Genomic DNA, 27,440 nt, shown 5'->3' with positions numbered 1-27,440 from the left:
GTTTGCATGTTCTCCCCGCGTTTGCGTGGATTTCCTTCGGGTGCTCCAGTTTCCCCCACAGTCCAAAGACATGCGCTATAGGTGAATTGGGTATGCTAAATTGTTCATAGTGTATGAGTGTGTATGGATGTTTCCCAGAGATGGGTTGCAGCTGGAAGAGCATCTGCTGTGTAAAACATGAGCTGGATAAGTTGGTGGTTCACTCCACTGTGGCAACCCCGGATTAATTAAGGGAATAAGCTGACAAGAAAATTAATATGAAGAAAATGAATGAACAAAATCTCTGGACAACATGTTATTTTCAGCTTTTTATTAAAAATGACCTAAAGAATTTTTCCAAAAAATAGTTTATATTACAGAAAATGCATCCAAAAAAAAAAAAAAAAAACTAAAGAACACATCTTAGGGAGGGAAAAACCTGTCCTCCTATATATAAGTTCACCATTTCAGTTCTCAAAAAAGAACTTAACACTTCTTCCATTAAAAGCCAGACCTTTTCATGCAGATCCAAAGGCACTAATATATAAAAACGCTAAAACAACACATGATATAACAGTGCATAATTTAAACTCTAGTTTATCAGCATCCCATAGTTATAAAACACAGTGTTCCTTCGACTAATGCACTGCAAAAAAATTGCTTTTGTCTCATTTATAGTCCAAAAATCTAAAGATTCTTAAATCAAAAAGCATTTTCTAGACAAGCTAAACATATTGTCTTGTTTTCAGTAAAAATATGTCAAAATTATTTGAGTTTTTCCTTTAAACAAGCAAAATAATCTGCCAATTGTGTAAGCAACATGATCTTATGTCAAAAGGAAAAACAATATTATTTAGCTAATCCCATTGGTTGATTAATTTTGCTTCACTGTAAAACCCAACAGTCTTTATCAAATGAAATGAGTGTAGTTAACTCAAAATGTACTGAAAGTTAATTCTACTAATTTAAAGAGACTTTTGAACTCAGTGTTGAAGGTAATGAGTTAGTTTAATACCTCAGTACCTCAACTTAAATGGAGTAAGTTCACAGTACTCATATAGATTATTATTTTTAACTCAAATGGTTTGTAGCAATCAGTTTCCTCAAACGGTTTGAGTTTTTCTTAAATTATTGGGTTTTACAGTAATCAGTTGGTTTGAGTTCTCTTTATCTATTGGGTTTTACTGTGCTCAAATTGCTTCGTTTACTCAAATGGATTAAGTTCAAAGTACTCATTAGGAGTAGTTTTTGAACTTAAATGGTTTGTTACAATCGGTTTCCTCAAGTAGTTTGAGTTACCTTAACTTTTTGGGTTTTACAGTGTTGTTTTAAGGGAAAAACTTGCTTAATTTTGCCATATTATTTCTAAAAACAAGACACTTTTATCTGCTTGTCTGGAAAATCTTCATTGATTTAATAATTTTTAGATATTTGGACTAGAAACAAGACATTTTTGCAGCATTATTTGCAGTTCGGGATGCACTATTGAAAAGATGCTAGTGTGAACTTTCCTTACAGTCTTAATACAGTTCATTTCAAGCCTAAAGCTGTTTTTTGCTCTGTAACCCGAGGGCTCCGGATAAGCAGTACGGGATGATGCTGACCGTGACGAGGGGAACAGTGGCACTTTTGCAGAAGGACAGGAGGTAGAAGAGAGCAGCCGTGTGCGTTGGTGGTTTGATGGAGTCAAAGAGATGCAGCAGGAGCAGAGATGCGATAATACAGGTGATCCTGACAAAAGCGTTGCTGCTTTTCTTGCTCTCTGTGTACAGCGGTGAATGAAGACCGAGCCCCAGACCGAACAGGGTGCCCATGTTCCTCAGCAGACTTGCGAACGGTGTGGTGTCCAAATGAACCCAGGCTGGGTTGGCGCACCATTTCTGGGCTTTCTCAAGAGTCCAGAGCAGATCCACACCGAGAGCCTTCAGGAGGACGTACAAACCCACAGCGAACGAGAGCAGGAAGAGCGTGACGTTGAAGTAATTCTTTAGACTCGCACTGTAGATCCATTTCTGCCTGTTGAAAGCCTCTGCAACAATCATGCCTGTAGAAAACAACAATAAATCATGTATTTTACTACCTTAAAACATCCTTGAGTAGCTCAATAAATAGATTGTTCAACAGAATTTTTTACATTTTATAAATGCTTGCAACTCTTACAAAAAAAAGGATATTATTAATTGCATTTAAGCATTTAGCAGATGCTTTTGTCCAAAGCGACTTGCAATTAAAGAGGCATTCAGTGATTCAATAAGAAGAGGCAATACACGCAAGAAGTGGAAAGTATGCAGAGGAATGTTCAGAGTACAGTGTTATTTTATATATAGAGAAAGAAGAGTGTTTCTACAGGTGGTTTGTCAAGCCCACTCACCAGTGTGAAGCACACTTCTTAAATGCGCAATGCTTAATTTTTGTTGCTTTTATTTTAGAGACATTAAGTGATCATAAGAAAGTGTCTGGTGCAAAATGTGTCAGTTAAGGTGGCATTTATTGGCTTTGATGGTTCCATGAAGAACTTTTTTAACATAAAAATCTTTTTATTCTGAAAAATGTTCTTTAGATAGGGTATATGCACGGCTTGTGTTTTTTTCCCTATTGATAAACTTCCGGTGAACGGTTAATGTGACTTTTTTTGATTTTATTTTTTTTACGGTTTCTTTTACACCATTGATGCTGTAATGTAGTTAAAATATAATTAGTTAAATAGACTTCATCATTTTTTTAGTTGTTAAAGTGTAAAATGAGACGAAAAGCCATTTACTCGCATGCACCCGTCAGGATCAGCAGGCTAGCACAGAAACTCCATTGAAATTACTGGAGTAAAATACATTTTCAAATTTTTAAAGACATGACTTGGATAATGGGATTTAATACAGTGCTACTTGTACACTCTAAGACCCACTTTATATTATAGTATACAATTTTATATTGTATATAAAGAAAACACCTTAAATGCTGTGATTTTTTTTGTTACGGCATACAGTTTACAGAAAGCACTTTAACTGGGTTACTGAAAACTAAAAGTTAAAATAAAAAAAATATATAGTGTATATATATATATATATAGTTTATTTTAAGTTTTTTTGGACAACAAAAATAAGGATATTGTGTGGTCTTCACATATTGTCATCTTTACTTTTGAAAGTATTGACGGAGTTTTTACCAATTTAGGTAAGCTAGACGCTCTACATAATATAGAAACAGATTATACGCTATTAAAAATGGTTTAAATACACTCAAAGAATCACTTTTGCTGCTTGTTCAAACTACTTATATATGAGCTGAACCAACACAGTTCTTGAGGGTTTTTTGGCACAACTTAATAGTTTTATGTTCGATCCACTTAAATTTGCTAAAGCAATTAAGGTAACCTAATCGATTTATATTGGAAGAAAATAAAGTAATTCTGTGGACCCTAGGAGTTTTTTACAGTGTAGTTACATTTTTAATAAAAATGTTTATGTTTTCCCTGCTGAAAAATCCAGCTTAAACCAGCCTAGGCTGGTTGGCTGGTTTTAGCTGGTTGACCAGCCTGGTTTTAGAGGGGTTTTGGCCATTTCCAGGCTGGTTTCCAGCCATTTCCAGCCTGGTCTTAGCTGGTCAGGGTCAAATGACAAGCTAAAATCAGCTAGGTCGACCAACTAAAACCTAAAACCTAGGCTGGTTTAAGCTGGTTTTTTCAAGAAGTAATCTATTTTCACTTATGTACAGCCAGTAGTATTATTGCAACCATTTATATTACAACCATTATAACCATTTTCTGTTGTAATGTATTTAAAAATTTATTTATTCCTGATTTTTCCAACAGCTATTACTGGTCATGGGTTCAATTTCCATTGATGCCCTATTCTGTCACAAACATCTTTTTACATGCAGTGAAAAACTTCAGTTTCATCTAAAAATGCTTACCTGAAATGACACCAGCGAAAACTTGATGTGGGAAATGAGCGGCGATGAAGACCCGAGAGAGACAAACACAGATCTGGACCGTCCAGAAGAGTGTCCAAAGTGAGCCACGCAAGTATCTGAGAAGAAAACAAACAGTATGAATGCATTGCACAAAGCCACTAATTTGAAACCAAAGCTCCAGCTGATGTCAAATGACTTTATTGTATGATAGGGATTGACTTACAGGCTATTGGATGTTGATTTCTTCCCTTTGCTAAGCATTATGGCGAGGATGGAGGTGACCAGTGTGTAGTAAACACCAGCAGCACCCATAGCATGACCTGATGGGCTACCTGTATCAAGAAGAAGATCAAGTTGAGTGAGGGATTTTTGCTATAAGATGAAATACCTTTGAAGAGAGCTAATGTGTTCTGTGGCTGCAACAACTTTTTAGTCCTATCAAATAAAATATACTAAATTATCAATATCTGCTTTCATTTTAATTTTCTTATATGCTAATTGCCACACAGTAAGCAAAGGGAAAACCACGTTAAAGTTAAGCAAAATAGTCAAATTATTGGTGTCATAAACACAAATTCAAAAGTACATCATAGTTATACAAAGATAATACAATATACGTTCATTTAACAACATAATAATCGATATAAAACCGAAACTAATGAAGGAAACAATTTGAAACATTTTAACCTTGTGTAAGTTAAATCCATCACGAAGATTTCTGTGAATATTAGTTTACATTTTTGTCGACTTATAGGCCTATAAGCTGACTTGTTTTGTTTGAGGACCTTTCCCGGTTTAATGGGGTCATGAAATGTAAAATCAAAATGTTTTGAAATGACAGCTCTTGTCAGTGAATGTTCTTGTATTGCAGACTGAGGTAAAACGTATTCAAATGGCGCGGTACGTTTTCAGGGTGAATGAAATCGACATTCATTCATTGTTTACCAATGCTGAGCCTTTTTGGTGGCAACTAAAATGGTAACGTTTATTTAATAGTAGTACTTTTGACCTACCTTTAGACATCCATTTATAATTATTTCGCGGTAAAACTTAGAAGAGTTTGAACTGAGGCGACAAGTGTACTGTTACGTGCATTTAAGAGCATTGTTTTAATTTCGCCATGATGGTAATGCTTACTTATTAATGCATTTTGTTCGTTCAATTTTCTGTTTGCCTGGCTGCCATGGAATAAAAAGCAACCTTCTCCTCCCTACATGGATAATATATTAATTTAAGTAAGTATTACAGTATACCATACTAGTAACGTTTATAAGCTGCCTATATGATAGTATTTACTATTATAGTTATACAGTATAACTATAGTGAACTGAAAAACTGTGATAAAAATACTGTAGTTAATATATAGTTGATGTATCTTCACAGCAACTATAGCATTGCCACAACAGATTCATTACTTACTATAGTATAATTCAAAAACATTACAATTAGGCTACTACAAAAAAAAAATATATATATATATATATATATATATAAATATATATATATATATATATATATATATATATATATATATATATATATATATATATATATATATATATATTTTTTTTTTTTTTTTTTTTTATTATTTTTTTTTCTTATAGTTCACAAGAGTTTATGCCTTGAAATAATTACTAATTATGGCCTATTTATTAAAGTTCTGAACTTGCATCTGATAGTTAAATGAGTTTATACCTTGCAATTAAGTGATTATCTCTTGCAAAACAAAGTTTAAATCTTGCTGTTTCAAAAGTATCTTTCGCTTTCAATTTCTGACTTTAAATCTCAGTTCTGAGGATATAGTACTAATGTTTTATTTGTCAAAATTGTGGGTTATGAAGACAGAATGTTAAGTTGAAGACTCACAATTTTTAAATAAAAAGTTACAATTTACATGCTTCCACAGGATACAAGCCTTGAGTATAGTATACCATGTTCATTGCTGATTTCTTTTATGCACTGAGTATTGTCCGATACATCAGTGCATCTCTGTTTTATTTGTCAGAATTGTGAGTAACGAAAATAGAATTTTAAGTCGAGGGCTCACAATTAAGAAAGAAAACAAGAATTGTGAGATTAAAAGTTACAGTTTATAAGCTTCCACAGGATACAAACCTTGATTATAGTATTTTAAAAATCATAATTTCTAATCCTGTTTGCTTTTATGGATTGTGTATTGTCTGATATATCAGTGCATCTCTGTTTAAGAGTATTTTACTGACCTTTGAGTGTAATTACACAGTTGTCTACAATATATAATAAAGGAACCCTCCATTAACCAACTATGTATTATTATTACAGTCTTATACATCATTTTACAGGTGATTTTATGGACTGTGTATTGTCTGATACATCAGTTTATCTCTGTTTAAATGTTTTATTTGTCAGAATTGTGAGTAACGAAAACAGAACTTTAAATCGAAGACTGACAATTAAGAAGGAAAACTAGAATTGTGTGATTAAAAGTCACAATTTAAGCATCCAAAGGATACAAGCCTTGAGTATAGTATACCATGTTCATTGCTGATTTCTTTTATGGACTGAGTATTGTTCGATACATCAGTGCATCTCTATTTTATTTGTCAGAATTGTGAGTAACGAAAACACAATTTTAAATCAAAGACTAACAATTAAGAAAGAAAACTAGAATTGTGCGATTTAAAAGTCACAATTTAAGCATCCAAAGGATACAAGCATTGATTATAGTTCTTAAAAAAATCATAATGTCTAATGCTGTTTGCTTTTATAGACTGTGTATTGTCTGATATATCAGTGCATCTCTGTTTAAGAGTACTTTACTGACCTTTAAGTCTAATTAGACAGTTGTCTACCATATATAATAAAGGAACCAACTATGTATTATTATTACAGTCATACACATCATTTTTACAGGGTATTTTATGGACTGTGTATTGTCTGATACATCAGTTTATCTCTGTTTAAATGTTTTATTTGTCAGAATTGTGAGTAACGAAAACAGAACTTTAAATCGAAGACTGACAATTAAGAAAGAAAACTAGAGTTGTGCGATTAAAAGTCACAATTTAGGCATCCAAGGATTGCATTTATAGACTGTATTGTCTGATACATCAGTGCATCTCTGTTTAAGTGTATTTTACTGACCTTTAAGTCTAATTAGGCAGTTTTCTATCTTATATAATAAAGTATCTTCCATTAACCAACTATTGTATTATTACTGTCTTACACATCATTTTATACAGGTTAAGAAAAAGACGCACCTGGGCCAGTCTCACAGGTCATGGGATACTGTTCAATATGAGGCGCTGAGCTGTTCATGTAGTAGGACGTCTCATGGACCCACCAGTATGGACGTTCTCCAAAAAGGATCCTTAAATAGACGAGTGAGCAGTCATCAAAAATACAATCAACAATTGAATTTGACAGTAAACCAACTGATGCTTTCTTAGCTCACCATTTGAAGACTAAATTAAGCCAATCTCCTATCACTGCCACCCAGATAAGCTTGATGCCCACTGACTCTTTCAGATGGAACCAAATGGGAAAGAAGATGAAGAAGGTGTTCCTCAGATCTGCGGCGAACGAGACGAAAAGAAACCATCCTTGGGCATCTTTGTAATGAGTCTGAAGGTACTGTGTGCTGCTCACACCAAACCCGTGCACTGTATCCATCACTGCATCCATGTTTAGATTCTCTCAGAGCTCGTCTAGTGTGACAGTCATCCACCGCCTGCCTGTGGTTTTTATACTAGCAGGCCCACCACCACAACGCATGCACAAAATGATCTTTGAACCTTGCACATGTGTAATAAAACACAGAGTGGAACAGAAAAAAAAGTGTTTGTCCTGTCAGGAGAGATAACGCACAAACAAGTGCAGGAGAAAAAGGACGTAGCAGTACTGAACTCATCGGTGACCTCAGAAACACATACAGCTATAGTCAGCAACTATAACTGTGTTAATAATATTATGCACTTGAGTGGTTCTGTATCATAAATAAGATTTATATTACAATATACATTAAAGTAATACTGTAATTAAGCAAATTAAGGTTTACAAACAGGCAGAGAGCAAAACTTGCAGAACAGTATTAGGACAAAACAAACAAAAAAAAGGATGTAATGTTACAAATATACACTTATAAATACATATATACACAATATAACAACCTCAGCATAAAAATGTTTGAAAGTGTAAATCTATATATTTATATTTGCTTCCTATATTTGTGTTTTTTATACTTATAGCTGTTATTAATAATAATAATAATAATAATAATAATCTTAAGGGAAACAGGAGGGAGGGAAGGGGTTAATGAAATAAAAATAAATTTATTGCTGGAAAATATCTGATTTAATAATTTTAATTTATCATTTATAATAAAAAAAAGTTTTATTTATCTATTTACTTTAATGTATAAATATTTAACAATATTTTAAGCTATTAATAATAATAATAATAATCTTAAGGAAAAAAGGAGGGAGAGTTGGGGTTATTGGGACAGCTGGACAGATTGTATAAATAAGAAATAAATAAATATTTATATTTGTTTTACATATTTTTATATTTAAAGCTGTTAAAAAATAATGATAATAATCTTAAGGAAGGATATTTGTGTTTTTTATACATAAAGCTAATAATAATAATAATAATAATATAATAATGATAATAATAATAATAATAATATTCTTAAGGAAAAAAGTAGGGAGGGTAGGGGTTAATGGGACAACAGAACAGATTGCATAAAGACAAAATAAATTGCTAGGAAATATCTGATTTAATAATTTTAAATCAGCATTTAAAATAAAAAAAAAATTTATTGATCTATTATGTTTTTTGATGTTTTTTATTGATCTATATATAAATATTTGACAATTGAAATTATTTTTACATATTTAAAGCTGTTAATAAAATAATAATAATAACAATAATAAGAATAATCTTAAGGAAAATATCTGATTTAATAATTTTATTTATTAAATAAAATTATTTAAATTGTTTAATGGTTCATTTGTTTTTACCATACTAAAAAGTAAAAATATATATACATATTTTTATTTCAAATGTAAATATTTACTTTAAAACAGCCTTTATTTTTGTATTTTATTCAGGTATTTATTTATTTATTATTCATGTATTTATTAATGTATTCATGTATTTATTTATGTATGTACCAGGTTTTATTTTTGCCATTACAAAGGCATAAATAGTTTTATTTTATTTATATTTTAACAATTTTGTTATTTGTTTGTTTCTTTGTATTGCTTCATTTGAGACTGTGTTTTGCAATGACAAATACTTCTTGTGAGTAATCTATAGACCTGTTATTTTTGACTCTTAGGGGAAAAAATAGAGCATAAGTGCACCTAAACAAATAGGGTCATCCCATCCCGAAGATGATCTCAGAGCTGTGGGAAGCTATCACCCCCAGACTGGCATTCTTTTGACTGCATGCTTACACAAGCACTCGCTGATTTGCATTGAAGTGCTTTGTTTATTGTGTTACATAAGTGAATGAATCATTAGACTACATTGATCTGTGATGCTTAAAACACAAACTAAGTTGTAATCAATGCAAAGCTTTTGATCAGCTTGTTATATCTGCTGCTTGAACAGTTTGTTCATCCGTCAATTACATTTTTCACTCACAGCCCACTTTATTAGGTACACAAGAACATCGACTCAATAAGGTGCGATAAACATTTCTTGGAGGCTTTTGTCCTGACTGACGTCCCAAAAGTGCTCCTTAGGATTGAGATTAGGTTTCTGTAGAAGTCTTTTTGAGTTTAATGAACTCACTGCCAAGTTCAAAAATTAGTTTAAGATGGTTTGAGCATTGGGACACACAGTAATGGGTTCTTGTTTATGGTCTGAGTGCATGGTCTAAAGTGCATGGCACAGGTGCACTTAGTAGATGCCTCAATCCACTTTAAGGATGTGGAATGTTATATTAAGGATGTTGAAAATGGTCAGCATGCAGTGTGCATGATTTAAAAGAATTATCCTTATACTCTAAAGCAGGGGTTCCCAAATTTTTCAGCCCGCGACCCCCAAAATAACAATGCCAGTGACTCGCGACCCCCAATATCCTCTGAGGTGGTTATAAATACAGAAACCTTGCAATGACGCAGACACACCAATTAAATTTGTGTCAGTGCTTAAAATGTGCCAGAAAGTATAACCTGATGTTCTAAAATCAAAATGCATCTGACGCTATTGCTGCCTTTAATATAATGTAATTACCCCAGGGGTCCCAATCCAATAGAACTAGTAACTATAAGCTACTATAGTAACTATATAGTATATAGTAACTATAAACTACTATTTTTATTTTCAGTATAGTTATGGATAAAATATGTTAATTCTTATGGTTTAATAAAAATAAATAGATTTTTGGAAATCACCAGGCGACCCCCCTTCATTGTACCGCGACCCCTCGGGGGGTCACGACCACCACTTTGAGAATCACTGCTCTAAAGGAGCTCTATTTTAACTATCTATGTGAATTGTTCAGTGCAGTTGCACTTAGGGTGTTTCCGAGTCCACTATTGGGATTTTAAGGATGAGAAAAACAGTCTGTGCACCCAGAGCATGGTCTAAAAGAGTTGTCCTGATTCTCTTAATCAGTTGTGGGTGTGTTTTGGGCATACCATGCATCAAACCAATCAGAATCTCATCTTCCTTTCCCTTTAAGAATCAGTTGCATCATGACATGGCGCATTCTATATTTAAATGATGGATTTTGTAAGCGGAAAAAACTGGGCGAGAAAATGGTTAAAGACCATCTCTGTGAGTTTAAAGACCCCCAACAGAATGAGCCTCTTCCATTCAATTGTGTATTTGGGAAATGGTGGTGGACTCCCCCCTCTTAAAACATTATTCCATATTTAATTGCATAATTTTGTTTGTTAAAAGAGTAAAAATTCGTTTAAAAACTATTCAGTAAAATTCAGTTCTAGTTTCACCACAAAACAATCATTAGATTTTTTGTTATTGAAAGAAATTTGTGGACTGCTGTACATCCCTGTGTGCATAATAAGCAATGTGTTCGCATGTTTGGACTCACATACGCTCAAATCACTAAAATGGTCTTTAAATAACAAATATAAACCTGCTCCATTAACTTTAGAGCAGCTTTTAGTTGGTTAATGGCGCAGTTCATTTCAATAGCAAGGAGCCAACAACACACCTCCTTTCACACCAGGACGCCTACAGGTGCACAAATGGGATTTTTAAATTTAATTAACGCAGTAAAGGATGTGAAAAAAGGATATCTGCTTTGGGCTGAAACTAGCAGAATACACTTATGTCATACCTGGTGCTGCAGGGTGCCATGTGTATGACACACTTTCGAAAATAACAGGACAAAATTTGTCACTGGGGTGGTACCTTTTTCCTTTTTTCTTTTGTTTCTAACAATTCCTTAAAGGTACATAATAATACTCAAAAAGTACAAATGTGTTCCTTATAGTACCTTAAAAGTACAAAAGTGTACCCTAAATGTACTAATGTCCACCTGTATGGTAACTTTGAAAAACCTCAGTGACAGATTTTGTATCTTTATTTCTGAGTGTGTTGGGCTCAATGTGTTATCATGATGGAAGTAACCTTAACAAGATTAGCACACTCTGTGGACATGATTTACATTGATCAGCATTGATTTCCATGTAGATTGTGGTCTGTACACACACAGACGCACGTACACAGCTACAGATAGACAATCCCTGCCTACCCCTGCATCCTACACCTTCTTGTGCTTTCACCGACCGGTGTGGGTAGGTAGGTCTGTGACCAGGACTAGATGGTTGCCACCTTTATCGGACTATATCCACATCCCCTGTTGCGATGGTATGTCTTTGTGTTTACCCCCCCCCCCACCCTTATTTTCAGTCATTTGATCATCATCATTATGCTAACTTCAGATTTTTTTGCGTTTTTTTTCAAATTGGCTTTTTATCTAATGAGTAAAATAATGTTTGTTGTTAAAACCTCTCTGAATAATTTGTCATTTTTGTTTGACAATTAATAAATTGGTGCAATAATTCAATATATTCAATTATTTCTATTAATATTAAGCATGCATCATTCAATTTAATATTTATTAAAGAAAATTAGCTTTACTCACTCTCTTTGTATTTGTTCCCTTAAGATATTTTGAAGAATGTTGAAAACTTGTAACCGCTGACTTCCGTAGTATTTGTTTTTCCTACTCCTGAAAGTCAATGGTTCCAGGTTTTCAGCTTTCTGCAAAATAACTGCTTCTGTATTTAACAAAAAAATGAAACTCAAACTGGACTGCGTTTCCCAAACAACGACGTAACTCGAGACTGAACTATCATAGTACGATGCATTGTTTGGAAAAAGATTGAAGTAGTGACGAGTGTCTCCCAAAACCCATAATTTCTCTGTCGCAGGTCCATCGTTTAAACCACGTTAGTATAACGTAAAACGGCCATATTGACACACTAAATGGGGTGGTAACAACTTCTTTAGAAAACATCCCCACAATTATTTTGTGCAAATTATATTGTTTTACACAAACAGACATTTTAAAAACAATTGAATAATTGTTTTGGTAAAAACATGCACTCGCATTCCATATTAATTGAAATATATGTGAACCGCAGATATAAGGCCTGTGTTTCCTTTGCAAATATTATTGACAACGTTACATATTTGGGTGGCGCAGTAGGTCGTGCTGTTGCCTCACAGCAAGAAGGTCGCTGGTTTGAGCCGGTGCTTCGGTTTCCCCCACAGTCCAAAAACATGCGATAGAGGTGAATTGGGTAGGCTAAATTGTCGGTAGTGTATGTGTGTGAATGAGTGTATGGATGTTTCCCAGAGATGGGTTGCAGCTGGAAGGGCGTCCGCTCGTAAAACATGTGCTGGATAAGTTGGAAGGGACTAAGCCGAAAAGAAAATGAACGAATGAACATTACGTATTCTATTCTAAAACATAAAATCACTTACAAAAGCTACACTATAAGAAATGGCCGTGATTTCAATGGTCAAAAACTGTAAAAACGCTACAGTAAAAATCCATAACCTGCTTAGCAGTATGTTTCCTCAATATATACGGCGAATATCCGTAAATTGACCTTCCCATAATTCCCTGCATGGCACATCACTTTTTATGCTTTTCGTTGACATTAAAATGGATCTTTTTAGTTGTTTCTTCATCAGTTATGTATTCGTTAGAGATTGATGTTACATTCAGTGTTGATAAACAATGATTGTTTAATGACTTTAATTTTATGCATCTTATAATACTGGTGTTTAGCAGCAGTGTGAATGACACTGAGCACCTTCTATTGACCATGAGCATTGGTTCATCTTTCTCATGATCACCTGCACAGCTGTGTTAACGTGCCTGTCTGTGTAAAAATTGATGTGTAGATGTTGGTAATTAAAAATATGGACATATTACCTCGATAAATTATATAAATTAATGGAATTTATTGGATAAATGTGAAATTACTTTTACGTTTTTTACTGTATTTTTAACAGTGAAATACTGGCAACCACAGCTGCCAGTTTTTTACCGTAAAATTTTACAGATTTATTTTTTACAGTGTAACAGTATTCTAATATCATATATAAATCATATAAATAAATAAATAAATAGAGGCTATTTATTAAGAAATAAAATTTTGTATTTATAATTTATTAGGAAATGAAAAAATTATACTTTAATAATAATATTAAAAATATTATTGATGACAGGATATTGTTTATGGGCAATGCAGTGGCGCAGTAGGTAGTGCTGTCGCCTCACAGCAAGAAGGTCGCTGGTTCGAACCTTGGCTGAGTCTATAGCCGTTTCTGTGTGGAGTTTGCATGTTCTCCCTGCGTTTGCGTGGGTTTCCTCCAAGTGCTCCGGTTTCCCCCACAGTCCAAAGACATGCGGTCAACCCAAGCTCATTCCAAAAACGTAGCCCCGCGGACGTTTCTGGAGACTGCGATTTACGTGGCCGGAGGTACGTATGGCCACATTTGTTTTTTTTTAAGCGAATGCTGCGGGCCAGTGTGACGCCGCTTCTCTTCGCGCTCGCCGGCTGGGCTGACAGCTCGCCTCCTCCATGTGGAGGGCTTTCCTGCCGCAACCAGTTTGTCCGGTTAGCTCGTCGTGTTACGTCGGCGGAGCGGAGGCCCAGTGGAGGAGCCAGGCAGCGTTCGAGACCAGGTTTGAATCCTGGGAAGAGCTGTTCCAGAAGTCAGGTAAGACAAAAAACAGAATCCAAAAAATAACGGGGCAAGAATGTGGCGAAATCCGAAATCGCGGTCAAAATCGGGCGAAGGCTTTTCTTTTTTCGCACGGCTTTCATAAATTGTCGCTTGGGTTTAGGGAGGAAGGAGGAGGAGAAGGGTGGCCGGGTAGGCCGATTGGCCAGCCACCGAGTCAATCGTTCAGTCATTCAGCCAGTCGGACAGACGGTCGCTCGACAGCGGCTTCCGTCTGCTTTTTACGCGGGAACAGCGGCCTCTCGTGGATTCGTGAAAACAAAAACTGCACAAATACGTGCCTCCCGGGACGTATTTCGGGTCTCCAGAAACATCCGCGAGGCTACGTTTCCAGAATGAGCCTGGGTTGCATGCGGTACAGGTAAATTGGGTAGGCTAAATTGTTCATGGTGAATGAGTGTGTATGGATGTTTCCCATAAGATTGCTAAATCTGAACTGTAAAAATACTTTGAAAGCAAATTACACCTAAGAGAGATGACTTTAATGCTTTCTTAAATTATTCCAAGTTTAAATGTTAGAATGTTCTAAACGAATAGGGCGGATAACTGGGAATAGAACACAGCCAGGAACTATGTTTCTAACTACAGCTCCAGAGGTGTAGTTGCAAACATAGGAGTTTGTGAATGTTCGTTGGAACGATGGATTTGGGAAACGCCAAATCAACCAACTATGTTTGTAACCACACATATTGCGAGTTTAGTTGGCTAACAATGGTTTTCGGAAATGCACCCCTGGTTCGGAACAAGTCAGGCTAGTAAATGATGATTTTCGTTTTAGATTGAACTGTGTGTTTAAATGCGAAACATTTATATTAAATAAACAATTGAATTGTTTTACTATTAGTATCATTCAGTATCATCTGATATATTTCAAAGGATGTTATGCTGTCTTTTCCCCATCTACAGGATCACGAGCCAGACAGATGCATCAAAAGGGGATCATCTGCATCACTTGTGCCAGTTATCATTCTTATCATCATAATCATCATCGTTGCAGTGACATCACAGACTTAAAAGAGACCACAGTGTCCACTCATCATTTTATCAGTGTTTGGCCCGTCTGCGTCATCGCAGGTCAGGGGTTATGATATGGAGGGCCCACATGCAAACAAAACCAAACCAGTGCAGCCTTGAATAAAGTCCAAGTGGAGCATGACTGAGGGCTGAGGGCTGGACAAAGCCTGACAGGCTCCAGTTTGATCCCCATCGCTGCACCTTACGGTAAATGTTTTAAAATATATCTTACATTTATGCTAAATATACTGTGTGACTGTGAGGTACAGTTAAACATGTCTTGAAAAGCTTTTAATGTCAAACTTCAAATAGTAATGGATTTCAGAAGCAAGGACATGCATTTTTAAAACCTCACAATATTTAGGTGAAGGTCTACAATTTACAAAGGTATCGTACAAATTGTTTTTGTATATTTGTCGATTACAGTGGCAATCAATATATATTGATTGATATATTGATATAGAAAAATATCCCAACGTGTTTTAGTTTATTTAGTCTATGTATGTACTGTAGGGTGGCACGGTGGGTAGCACAATCGCCTCACAGCAAAAAGGTTGCTGGTTCGAGCCTCAGCTGATTCAGTTGGTGTTTCTGTGAGGAGTTTGAATGTTGTCCGCGTGGGTTTCCTCCCCGCTGGTTTAACTTAAACTAATTAAACCATAGTTTATTTGTAGAAACTATTTGTACGTACATATATTATATATAAAAATACAATTGCCAGTTTTTCTGTTGTTTGTTTCCAATGTAAGGTATGTTTGTTGTTTAAAATCATTATAAACATTTAAAATGCAAATATTTATTTCAAAAATAGAAAATATATTTATTTTTTATTGGAAAAATCTAACATTTTTATATTTTGTTATTCTGCTATATATATTGCGATAAGGAGACAATTTCACCAGATGACTTGAATATCTTTTGAAATATTTCTATTTAGAAAGAATGTTTTATTTTAGATTGATTGGGATGATTATGTAGAGGAGTAAACCATCTAAAAGCATAGCTAAATACAATAAGTAAAAAGACACAAATGAAATAAACAGTGTTGAATTGTTTTCTGAGGATCCTCACAGTATTCACATACAGTAATTGAATGATCAAATGTAAACTAATGCTGTGTAGTCATTATTGTAAAAACAATTTAGTAAAATTAATAGTTACAAGAGTGACAAATGGTACAATTTCATATGTCCGAATGCTTTTAAAATCTTTTTTACAGTCACAAGCCACAAAAACACATGCAAATGATACATTATAATCCAAACTCAACTGTGATGTGACTACGATATATTGTGCAGCTCTAATTTGGATAAAATAAATGTATCTAAGTATTTATTTAAAAAAAAAAAAAAAAACTTAAATAATTATGTTTTATACAAATTAGCAAATACAAATTTATGCAAATTGCAAATACAATATCTATTTGGCCCTTTTTTTATATATTTTGACATCCTTTTGAAAATGTGTGTATTTAATGAGACTAAGCCAAAGGAAAACAAATGAATTAATGAATTGATTGATTGATTTATTGATTGATTGAATCAATCAATTAATCACATCAATTGATTGATGTGCCTGTCTGGACAGAGATGGATCTTCTTCACAGCTGGGGTGTGGAGCTGGCCGTCCACTTACAGATCAAATACCAGGATTATGAGAGCGTGTTTCACTGGGTCTCCTCTCTGGCTGATCTACACACCACCTTCTTTGTGTTTTTCCCCGTCTGGTATCATCTGCGCAGAGATGTGGCTGTTAAACTCATCTGGGTGGCCGTGGTTGGAGACTGGCTGAACCTCGTCCTAAAGTGGTGAGATCTTCTTCAAAGCTTAATGGATTTAGATTTAAAGAGAGAACTCACTAAAGCTGAATAAACATTCATACACCACACATATAAATGCTACTAATTTTTGGACTGTTATTGTAAACTATTTTGTTAGATTAGCTCCAGATTTGGCTTCGTTACTGAGTAATCTAATGTATAGGCACAAATATAATATTGTATAGCTTCCTATAGAAAATATGACTTTAAATGAGAGATGTGTGAGAATGTATTCATAGCACTGTATATATAAATAAATATGTACATGATTTATATTCATGCATTATTTGGGTTATTTATTAAATATAGTTTTAAATAAATTGTTTTATATTTTTATTATTATTTTAAATCTGTTTTTATTTGTTCTTTTTCATTACTTTTTTATTTTAGTAATTTTCAATATAGTGAAAATTTCTTATTCCTTTCTGTTAATATTAACTGTAAATAATGCAATGATTTATTTTAAACAAATGATGAAATTGTGCTGTATGCAATTTTATTGAAATAGTATTCCTTTATTTACATACATTTGTTGTCAATTTTTAGGTTCGTAATGAATTGGTGCTTTATCAAAAAAAAAAAAAAAAAAAATATATATATATATATATATATATATATATATATATATATATATATATATATATATATATATATATTTTTTTTTTTTTTTATTTTTTTTTTTTTATTATATATCTAATTTTTTCTGATAAAAATTGCCAACCAAATAGTTTGTTTTTTTACTTTTGATTTATTTGAAGTTTTATTTATTTTCCTTTATTTGCATATTTATTTTTGTAAATGTAGAAGATACATAATAACTTGCCACTTAATCAGAAAGATTATAAGCTAAATATTTGTAATGCGTTACATGTAGCAATATTTAGTAATAACAAAAATGCGTTAGTAGTTATTACATCAATTTTACTTCAACTGTTTAGAATTATTTTAGTATAATTATTTGAGTTTCATACATTTTAAATTATAAATTAAGTTTCTTTTCCCAGAGATGGGTTGCAGCCGGAAGGGCATCCGCTGTGTAAAAATGTGCTGGATAAGTTGGCGGGTCATTCCACTGTGGCGACCCCGGATTAATAAAGGGACTAAGCCAACAAGAAAATGAATGGATGAATTTTAAATCTGTTTTCTTTTTTAATTCAATGTCAGCTTTAGTATTTTTTTCATTGACCTTATTTGTTTGTTGTTGTATTTCTGATTTACAGTCAGTTATTTAAGGATAACAAGTTTAAGTAAATTTATTCATTCATTTTCCTTCAGCTTAGTCCCTTTATTCATCAGGGGTCGCCACAGCAGATTGAACCGCCAATTATTTTAGCATATGTTTCACACAGCGGATGCCCTTCCGGCCACAACCCAGCACATTGGGAAACACCCATACACACTCACATTCACACATATACACTATGGCCAATTTAGTTTGTTCAGTTCACCTATAGCACATGTCTTTGGACTGTGGGGGAAACCGGAGCACCCCGAGGAAACCCACACTAACACAGGGAACAATGCTCCACACAGAAATGCCAACTGACACAGCCGGGACTCAAACAAGCGACGTTTATGCTGTGAGGCTACAGTGCTTACCACTGAGCCACAGTGTCACTCTCAACTAAATAAAAAAGACAAAACATTTTCCTTTTAGTGTTTAAATAATATAAAATAATCTTTGTACTTTCTTTTCACTGTAAAACATTATATGACAAAAAGTCACGACAAGAACTGCTTTATTGTTACTTTAACTTAATTTATTAAGTTAATCAGGTTTCAGCTACATTTTTTTTAGCTATACAAAGTTTAATGTTACTTTTTTAGCCGGTTTGACTGATTTAAGTTGAGATGACTTGAAAAGTTCATTTGATTCAACTAAAAAATTAAGGGAGAAAGATTTTTTTACACTTAAATAAAAGATTAACATGGTTTTTGCTGATGCATTTCCACACTATTTTCTGATATTTTCATAGGGTGCTGTTTGGTGAGAGGCCTTACTGGTGGGTGCATGAAACTAAGTTTTATGGCTCAATGAAACATCCCGAACTGCAACAGTTCTCCATGACATGTGAAACTGGACCAGGTATAGCACAATATTTATTGCAGGTTATTTATGAATGATTACGCCATGCATGAAAGGCAGCTGTATCTCTATATAAAATCTGCTACTCCGTACACCAGCACTTATGCAATCAGGCCAGGATTGCAGTTCTAATCTTTCATGTGGAAATGGATTTGCTCTCTGCTTATCTTAATGTTTCAGATCAAGGGTAGATTCTCAATGAAGTCATTCATATTACTTACTAGTAATATTGCTTATATTGCTGCTGGACAGTTTTCATTCATTCATTCTTGACCTGAATTAGAACTAGTACTCTAGACCTCATAAATGAAAAGACTCATAAATGATCCCACTTGATATCTAAAGGGCTGCTGGTGTTTTTGGCGGAGCCATTTTGCTGGTTTTATCTAGTTTAAGCTGGTTTTATCTGCCCTGACAACCTGAAAAAATTGTATCTGCTGTAAAACATTCAGACATTTTATTTATTTAGTAAATTTGAGTTATTAAATACTTATTTCAAATAAATTGTGAATAAGATTTTGTAATTATTAAAATATTAATAATAATAATGATATTTTTACAACATTGACATACTAATATAGTTGTGTAGCTGCTTTAAATCAGTTTTTCTTTTTATATTTTATTTTGTAAATATAAACTAAAGCGTGTACTTTATAAAATAATGTATAAAGTATATACTTTATAAATAAGTGCATTATCAAAACTATTTAAAACAAGATATTTATTTAAATTAAATAATTTATTAAACTTTGTAATTATTAATATATTTTAAATATTAATACTCTAAGTACTATTAATACTTCTGTCATTATTGACATACTAAAATAGCTTTTTTATTATTTTAAATCGGTTTTCCTTTCTAAATTGTATTTTGTATATTAAAAATGAGGCGAAGCAGTGGCGCAGTAGGTAGTGCTGTCGCCTCACAGCAAGAAGGTCGCTGGTTTGAACCTCGGCTCAGTTGGCGTTTCTATGTGGAGTTTGCATGTTCTCCCTGCGTTCGCGTGGGTTTCCTCCGGGTGCTTCGGTTTCCCCCACAGTCCAAAGACATGCGGTACAGGTGAATTGGATAGGCTAAATTGTCCGTAGTGTGTGTGTGGATGTTTCCCAGAGATGGGTTGCAGCTGGAAGGGCATCCGCTGCGTAAAAACTTGCTGGATAAGTTGGCGGTTCATTCCGCTGTGGTAATCCCGGATTAATAACGGGACTAAGCTGGCAAGAAAATGAAAGAATGAATGAATAAATGAATATTAAAAATGAAGCATATACTTTATAATATAATGTATAAAGTATATACTTTATAAATTAGTGCCTTATTGTCATTCTTTCTGGTCATATTAAGTTGATTGTTTTGTATTTTATTAAATATTATTTTAATTTTATAAATTATTAAATAAGGATATTTTGATGTACTTTAGTTGATATATATATATATATATATATATATATATATATATATATATATATATATATATATATATATATATATATATATATTTATTTATTTATTTATTTATTATTTATTTATTTTTATTTACTTATTTATTTTTTTGTTAAAGGAAAATTTGACATTAACCACTGTCTGGTTCTCTGTCAGGCAGCCCGTCGGGTCATGCCATGGGCTCTGCTGCTGTTGGATATGTGATGATCACAGCGTTGCTTTCAATCCTTGCTGAAAGAAAATTACCTCCTTTAATTTACAGGTGAGACTGAGACAAGAAAACAGATGTTTAATAAACTTGGGTGGTGATGTGGAGAGACCTGTCAAGGGGAGGACTTTCAAAGTTGAGGAGTGGGGGGTGGGGGGAGGTGATGATTCGTGTGCGAAATTGAGGAGGGGGCAGGAGTGCGATAGTGGGGGCACTTTTATTTTGAGGGGGCACATTCTTTCCAAGAGAGAAAAGGGCAGGAGCTCAAGCACTTTCATTCATTCATTTTCTTTTTGGCTTAGCGCCTTTATTTATCTTGGGTCGCCACAGTGGAATGAACCGCCAACTTATGTTTTTTACACAACGAATGCCCTTCCAGCTGAAACATCCATACACGCTCATTCACACACATACACTATGGACAATTTTAGCTTACCCAATTCACCTATAGCGCATGTCTTTTAACTGTGGGGGGAAAACGGAGCACCTGGTGGAAACCCACGCTAACACAGGGAGAACATGCAAACTCCACACAGAAACGCCAACTGACCCAGTCGAGGCTCGAACCAGCAACCTTCTTGCTGTGCGGCGATTATGCTACCCACTGCGCCACCGCATCACCCTTTTATTTATATAATGTAAATCTTTTATTGTTTTTCTACAACGTTATTACAAAATTATCATTAAATTAAACCAACTTGGATATTTTTGACATTTTTTGAATTACCAGTTTCAGCTCTTCAGTATTTTTGTGTGTAAACTGTCTCTTTAATAGTTTAATAGCATCACAGTTATGTCTGCTTTCAGACTTGTACAGTTGATGCTGTGGATGTTTCTGGGTTTGGTGGAGTTGCTGGTTTGCATGTCTAGAGTGTATCTGGCCGCTCATTTCCCACACCAAGTGATCTGTGGAGTTATTTCAGGTAAGTTTCCTCTTTTTTGAAACCAAAATGGTTAGAGCCAATCCCATTTTGATCTGTTGAGCACGTATGAACTGTATTTTTTCATGCTTTTGACAATATTTGTGAAGTGGACATGATTCTATAGTGGTATGGGAAGTTTGGTGGTATTTGATTTGAATTTAGCTTCTAAAAAACTTTTAACAAAATTTCACATGTGGATTGCTGTAGCAAAGTAATTTTTCACGATGAGTAAGTTTGTTACAAATTAACAAATAACTGTTGCTCAGTAATATATATCAAAATCAGTCACCAGACTTGGAAACTAGACATGTTATGCTTTCAAATGATTTATAGTTTGTCATGATTGCTTTATGTTTAGACTACAGTATAATGGTTTGAAAGTGTAACCGTAAAAAGTCCAACAGATTGTAGGGTGAAAGTAGTTTTTTTTTATCTATTACTTTTCTTATGTAACAAAAAACTGGTAAAATATTTATTCAGAAGTCTTCATCATGATTGGATTATGATTTAATTGCAAAAAAAGTTATGTAAATTTGTAAACAGTTATTTTTAATGATGTAAAAAGTGTCCTGGTGGAGGGACAGTGACAGTTAAGGGGTTTTAAACCTGGAAGATGAAAATATGGGAGCTGAAAATTAGCCGATCATTCATTTATTTTCTTTTCGGCTAAGTCCCCTTATTAATCTAGGGTCACCACAGCGAAATGAACCATCTGAAAATTAGCCAGTTATCAGTTATTTTTTGATTTTCAGTTAGTTATCAGCCATCTCACATGGTTACTCTTAGGGTATTTTTATTCTAAGAATAATGAATCCATGCAATTGAATCCACTGAGACAAATGCATCTGTTTAGGTATCAATGAAAGTCTGACCATTTGCTTCCACCTTTGGAGTGGATGTTGACATAAACCTGAGGGCTTCCATAGCAACTGCATATTAATACTCTTTACTAATCTTTAACTATTATTTGCTATGAGGGAATCACATGCAAAAGAAAGCTTGGTTCGAATCCAGCGTCTGATGAACTTATTCTTCTTTTTTCCCCCCGCTACATATCAGGTTTTGCCTACCCCTCATCACGAGGAGGGCAAGTAGGAATTATTAATAAGTCTGTGCATCTTATTTTATTTACACATATATTGAATGCAAATGTTTCCGATCCACATATGCAAATTAATCTTCAGATGGCGCCTTTATATCGATGTGTGTGCAGTAGATCTCTCCGATTACATTGGGCAAACCGTCGACCGCTGCAAATTGCCCTTTAATGTTTGGCTGGTCAACTGCATGGGATGGAAACCTTATATACCTGCAAGACATGCGGATGAACCCGTCTCATACAGCTGCCATTGCACGGTTTAAAGACACATTGTAGTGTGCAATTTAACACAAGTGCCTCTAGGAGTCGCCAATGAAAATAAAACAGACACGCACAAGAAATGCGCATACGCCAGGCAGGAAGTTGGGGTGGAACAACACACATTCCCACGTTCATTTCATCGTTAGCAAATCCAAACATAAGCCTGAATCCTAGCATACGCAAAGTTTTTGTGTGTACGCAGAGTTGATACATGAGGCCACAGAATTTACTGCGTATGCTTGCCATTTTGTTTATTATATGCTTTGCAGATGCACTAACCTACAAAATAATCCTAATTAATCTAAAATGATGAATTCTTTCTAAATAGAGCTGTTCAAATTATCTGGGGCCTCATGTACGAAGACTTGCATGGAAATCATACTAAAACATTGCGTACGCAGAAAAAAAATCAGATTTATGAAACACTGCGTACGCCGAATCTCACGCATATTCTTTGTACATTCGAATGAACGTGAAACTGAGCGCAACATGCACGAGCACAAAACCCCTCCCTGCCTCCTCCCCCGTATGAATATGCTAATGACTACTTTGGCAAAACCCAACGAAAAAGCAACGGCAAAAGCAAGCAATAAGAGAAACTTTGAACAGAATGTGAATTGGAGGTGAATTGGAGGATTTGCAAGTTTGTCCTCCGGAATTAACAACAACAAAAAAAAAATAATAGAGTGGGAGAGTTTAGCTGATGCGGTTAACACAGTTGGGTCTGAACATCGCACTGAGTGAATTAAAAAAGAAATAGTGTGATTTATAGGTGTAAAATGCTGCAGTACCCTTAGCAGTCTCAGTGGCGCAGCTCGTAAAACGCATGTCATCATGTTTTGACACGTTTGAGCATGAACTCAAATCGAATCCAGCGTCTGATGAACTCATTCTTCTCTCCCCCCCCCCCCCCCCCCCCCCACTACATATCAGATTTTGCCAACTATTTATCACGAGAAAGACAAGTAGGAATCATCAATAAGTTTGTGCATCATATTTTATTTGCACATTTATTAAATAGAAATGTTTCTGATTCACGCATGCAAATTCATCTTCAGATAGTGTCTTTATAGCAATGTGTGTGCAGTAGATAGCTCAGATTACATTGGGAAAACAGGCGACCGCTGCAAATTGCGCAATGTTTGGCTGGTCAACTGTATGGTATGGAAACCTTATATACCTGCTAGATGAACCCGTCTCATACAGCTGCCATTGCAAGGCTCAGACACTTTGAAGAGTGCAATTTAACACAACTGCCTCTAGGAGTCGCCAATGGAAAAAAAACAAACACGCACAAAAATATGTGCGTACGCCAGCCATAAAGCTGGCGTGGAGCTGCACACATTCCCACGTTCAGTTCATCGTTAGTAAATCCAAACGTGAGCGATTCTGAGCGTGAAACCTGGCGTACGCAAAGTTTTTGTGCGTACGCAGCGTTGATACATGAGGCCCCAGGTGACTTGTTCTAAAATATATTGCGAAAAAACAAAACATTACAATAGTCATGCAGCCCTTCTCAAAAGTGTTTTATGTCTACTCCAGATGCTCTTACAGTTTCTGGTCTTGTATTTCCAGGTATAATTGTAGCAGAAACCTTCTCCAGAGTGCAGTGGATCTATAGTGCGAGTCTGAAGAAGTACTTCAGCATCACGCTGTTCCTGCTGTCATTCGCTGTGGGCTTTTATGTGCTCCTGAAGGCTCTTGGTGTGGATCTGCTCTGGACTCTTGAGAAAGCCCAGAAATGGTGCATAAATCCAGCCTGGGTTTTAATGGACGCCACACCGTTCGCCAGCCTGCTGAGGAACATGGGCACCCTTTTCGGCCTGGGTCTCGGCCTTCATTTGTCTCACTACGATCCAGGAAGTAGTAAGAAACACACTTGCATTTGTTTCAGGATTGGATGTATTGGTGTATCACTGGTTTTGCTGCAGCTTCTGGATAAGATGACATTTTCCTCCAGCAGCCAGTTATTTTATCTTCTGTCGTTCTGCAAAAGCGCTGTGGCTTTGCTGCTTCCCACTGCACTTGTTCCTGGAATCATGTACTGGATTACACAAAAAAGCAAGCATGAGAAGGACATGTAGTGGATATATTTGTGCAAAACTTGCCATTCAAAACTAATTTCAGGTCAAATTCAATGGTTGAAGCTAACTAAAATACCTCAGGTACACAACGGGTGGCTACAAAATGTCATAAAAACTCTAATTAAAGCTCATCAAATAGTCTCATTTTTATTTAAAAACAAATCTTTCAGAAACTTTTAGAAATTTTCTTACTCTATATTTTTGACATGATTTATTTACCCAAGTTCATCGAAGCAAAATGCCTGGAATTTTGCAGATTTCCAAAAACAGACCTAATGTATACAAACAATTAAAATAAAATTTCAGTAAACTTTCGATAACTTGCAATGAGTTAGTTACAGAGCTGTGGAGGAATTTGGAACCACAGAATTGTGGTATTTTTAAGGTCATGCCACAGCATCTCAATTGCATTTAGGTCAGAACTTTGACTAGGCCATTCCAAAGTCTTCATTTTGGTTTTCTTTAGCAGTTTAAATGTGGACTTGCTAGTGTGCTTTGAATCATCAACCTGCTGCTGAACCTAAGTTAGCTTCAGCTTGATTCAGCTTATTACTGACATGATTTATCTACCCAGGTTTATCAGAACTAAGTGGATTAAATTAAGCAGATTTCCAAAATCAAACCTAATTTATACATACAAATAAGATTAAATTTATGAAGATGGCATAGATGACAATAACTGGTTGAGCCACCCTTAGTAGCAACTACTGCAATCAATCATTTTTGATAACTTGCAATGATTCTGTTACAGAGCTGTGGAGGAATTTTGTACCACTCATCTTTGCAGAATTGCTGAAATTCAGCCACATTGGAGGTTTTTCAAGCAAGAATCGCCTTTTTAAGATCATGCATCTTAATTGCATTCAGATCAGGACTTTGACTAGGCCATTCCAGTCTTCATTTTGGTTTTCTTTTTTCTACCCAGGTTTATCAGAACAAAATGCCTGAAATTTTGCAGATTTCCAAAAACAAACCTAATGTAGAGATACAATTAAGATTACATTTATGAAAATGGCATTAATTACAATAACTGGTTGAGCCACGCTTAGCAGCAACTACTACAATCAAGCATTTTTGATAAATTGCAAAGAGCCTGTTACAGCGATATATGGAGGACTTTTTTGACAACTAATCTTTGCAGAATTGTTGTAATTCAGCCACATTGGAGGCTTTTCGAGCAAGAATCACCTGTTTAAGGTCATGCATCTTAAATGCATTCAGGTCAGGACTTTGACTAGGCCACTTCAAAGTGTTCATTTTGGCTTCCTCTGCCATTCTGAAGTGGACTTTCTGGTGTGCTTTGAATCATCGTCCTGCTGCTAAACCCAAGTTAGCTTTAGCTTGATTCAGCTTTTTTATGTGATTTATCTACCCAGGTTTATCAGAACTAAGTGGATTAAATTTAGCAGATTTCCAAAACCAAACCTAATGTATATATACAATTAAGATTAAATTTATGAAGAGGGCATAGATGACAATAACTGTTGAGCCACCCTTAGCAGCAACTACTGCAATCAATAATTTTTGTTAACTTGCAATGATTCTGTTACAGCGCTGTGGAGGAATTTTGGACCACTCATCTTTGCACAATTGCTGAAATTCAGCCACATTGGAGACTTTTCGAGCATGAATCACCTTTTTAAGGTCATGCATCTTAAGTGCATTTAGGTCAGGACCTTGACTAGGCCATTCCAAAGTCTTTATTTTGGTTTTCTTTAGCAGTTTAGACGTGGACTTGCTGGTGTGCTTTGAATCATTGTCCTGCTGCTGAACCTAAGTTAGCTTCAGCTTGATTCAGCTTATTACTGTCATTTTTCAAACATGAATCACCTTTTTAAGGTCATGCATCTTAAGTGCATTTAGGTCAGGACCTTGACTAGGCCATTCCAAAGTCTTTATTTTGGTTTTCTTTAGCAGTTTAGACGTGGACTTGCTGGTGTGCTTTGAATCATTGTCCTGCTGCTGAACCTAAGTTAGCTTCAGCTTGATTCAGCTTATTACTGTCATTTTTCAAACATGAATCACCTTTTTAAGGTCATGCATCTTAAGTGCATTTAGGTCAGGACCTTGACTAGGCCATTCCAAAGTCTTTATTTTGGTTTTCTTTAGCAGTTTAGACGTGGACTTGCTGGTGTGCTTTGAATCATTGTCCTGCTGCTGAACCTAAGTTAGCTTCAGCTTGATTCAGCTTATTACTGTCATTTTTCAAACATGAATCACCTTTTTAAGGTCATGCATCTTAAGTGCATTTAGGTCAGGACCTTGACTAGACCATTCCAAAGTCTTTATTTTGGTTTTCTTTAGCAGTTTAGACGTGGACTTGCTGGTGTGCTTTGAATCATTGTCCTGCTGCTGAACCTAAGTTAGCTTCAGCTTGATTCAGCTTATTACTGTCA

General features: G+C 34.9%; 2 protein-coding genes across 6 annotated transcripts in view; one reads left to right on the top strand and one right to left on the bottom strand.

Annotated features, from left to right (window-relative positions):
* Window positions 1-295: 295 nt before the first annotated feature.
* Window positions 296-7,597, bottom strand: g6pc1a.2 (glucose-6-phosphatase catalytic subunit 1a, tandem duplicate 2). The gene is given in 5 exon segments (NM_001163806.1): window positions 296-2,023; window positions 3,889-4,004; window positions 4,112-4,220; window positions 7,128-7,237; window positions 7,322-7,597. Coding segments are annotated over 5 exon segments (1,068 nt in total). The 5' UTR covers window positions 7,552-7,597; the 3' UTR covers window positions 296-1,520.
* A 7,625-nt stretch (window positions 7,598-15,222) lies between these two features.
* Window positions 15,223-27,440, top strand: part of g6pc1a.1 (glucose-6-phosphatase catalytic subunit 1a, tandem duplicate 1) — a 210,142-nt gene continuing 197,924 nt past the window's right edge. Inside the window, 6 exon segments of one of the 5 annotated variants that reach the window (NM_001003512.2) lie at window positions 15,223-15,330; window positions 16,711-16,930; window positions 18,919-19,028; window positions 20,626-20,731; window positions 21,485-21,600; window positions 24,536-25,185. In NM_001003512.2, coding sequence (NP_001003512.2) covers window positions 16,713-16,930; window positions 18,919-19,028; window positions 20,626-20,731; window positions 21,485-21,600; window positions 24,536-25,044 — 1,059 coding nt within the window. In that variant the 5' untranslated portion in view covers window positions 15,223-15,330; window positions 16,711-16,712 and the 3' untranslated portion in view covers window positions 25,045-25,185. 5 annotated transcript variants of the gene reach the window in all.

The sequence above is a fragment of the Danio rerio genome, chromosome 12 (assembly GCF_049306965.1).
Source record: "Danio rerio strain Tuebingen ecotype United States chromosome 12, GRCz12tu, whole genome shotgun sequence".
Taxonomy (NCBI): Eukaryota; Metazoa; Chordata; class Actinopteri; order Cypriniformes; family Danionidae; genus Danio; species Danio rerio.
This window is presented reverse-complemented; position numbering and strand designations above follow the sequence as displayed.